The following is a 532-nucleotide window of genomic DNA, read 5'->3' on the forward strand; positions in this document are numbered from 1 at the left end:
TACTCTGCATGTTCGTCGTATCCTTGGATTGCTCTGCTTCTACCTCTCCTGCAATACCTAATGCTGACTGTTTTTGTGATTTACTTAACTTCTTCCTTTGCCTCTTTGAAGGAGTGTGAATTTCTGCCTCAGAATCGCTCTGCCTGTTTTGCATAGTCGTCGTATCCTCGTGTCGCTCCACTGTTACTTCGTTCTCTGTAGAAGAACTCAGTAACTTCTGGATTCTGCGCGACTTTCTAGTAGGTTTCTTTGAAGAAGTTTGATTGCCTAATGCTTCAAACTCTGACACTCTATTTAAACCTGACTGTCTTTCTGAACTATGTAAACGTGTGTCTTGTAGTTTTGTAATAGAAACTGACAATTTTTTTAATATATTTGGATTCCAGCTTATCCTTTTAGGAGTGTTATCAATGCCATTATTGATGACTAGTTCCTCTTCGCTTGGGATAGCCATAGTAGACTGCTTTTGCGATCTGCGTAAACTTTTGCTTTGCCTTTTTGGAACATCAACTTCTTCCTCATCAGAGCTGCT

At 40.0% G+C, this 532-nt stretch overlaps 1 protein-coding gene across 1 annotated transcript in view; it reads right to left on the reverse strand.

Annotated features, from left to right (window-relative positions):
* The window catches only part of LOC128877210 (dentin sialophosphoprotein-like), a 4,524-nt gene that overhangs the window by 1,599 nt on the left and 2,393 nt on the right, over window positions 1–532 (reverse strand). The window contains exon 4 of the mRNA XM_054124328.1: window positions 44–494. Within this exon, the coding sequence (XP_053980303.1) occupies window positions 44–494 (451 nt within the window). The remainder of the gene's footprint in view (window positions 1–43; window positions 495–532) is intronic.

This window comes from Hylaeus volcanicus, chromosome 5, assembly GCF_026283585.1.
Source record: "Hylaeus volcanicus isolate JK05 chromosome 5, UHH_iyHylVolc1.0_haploid, whole genome shotgun sequence".
Lineage (NCBI taxonomy): Eukaryota > Metazoa > Arthropoda > Insecta > Hymenoptera > Colletidae > Hylaeus > Hylaeus volcanicus.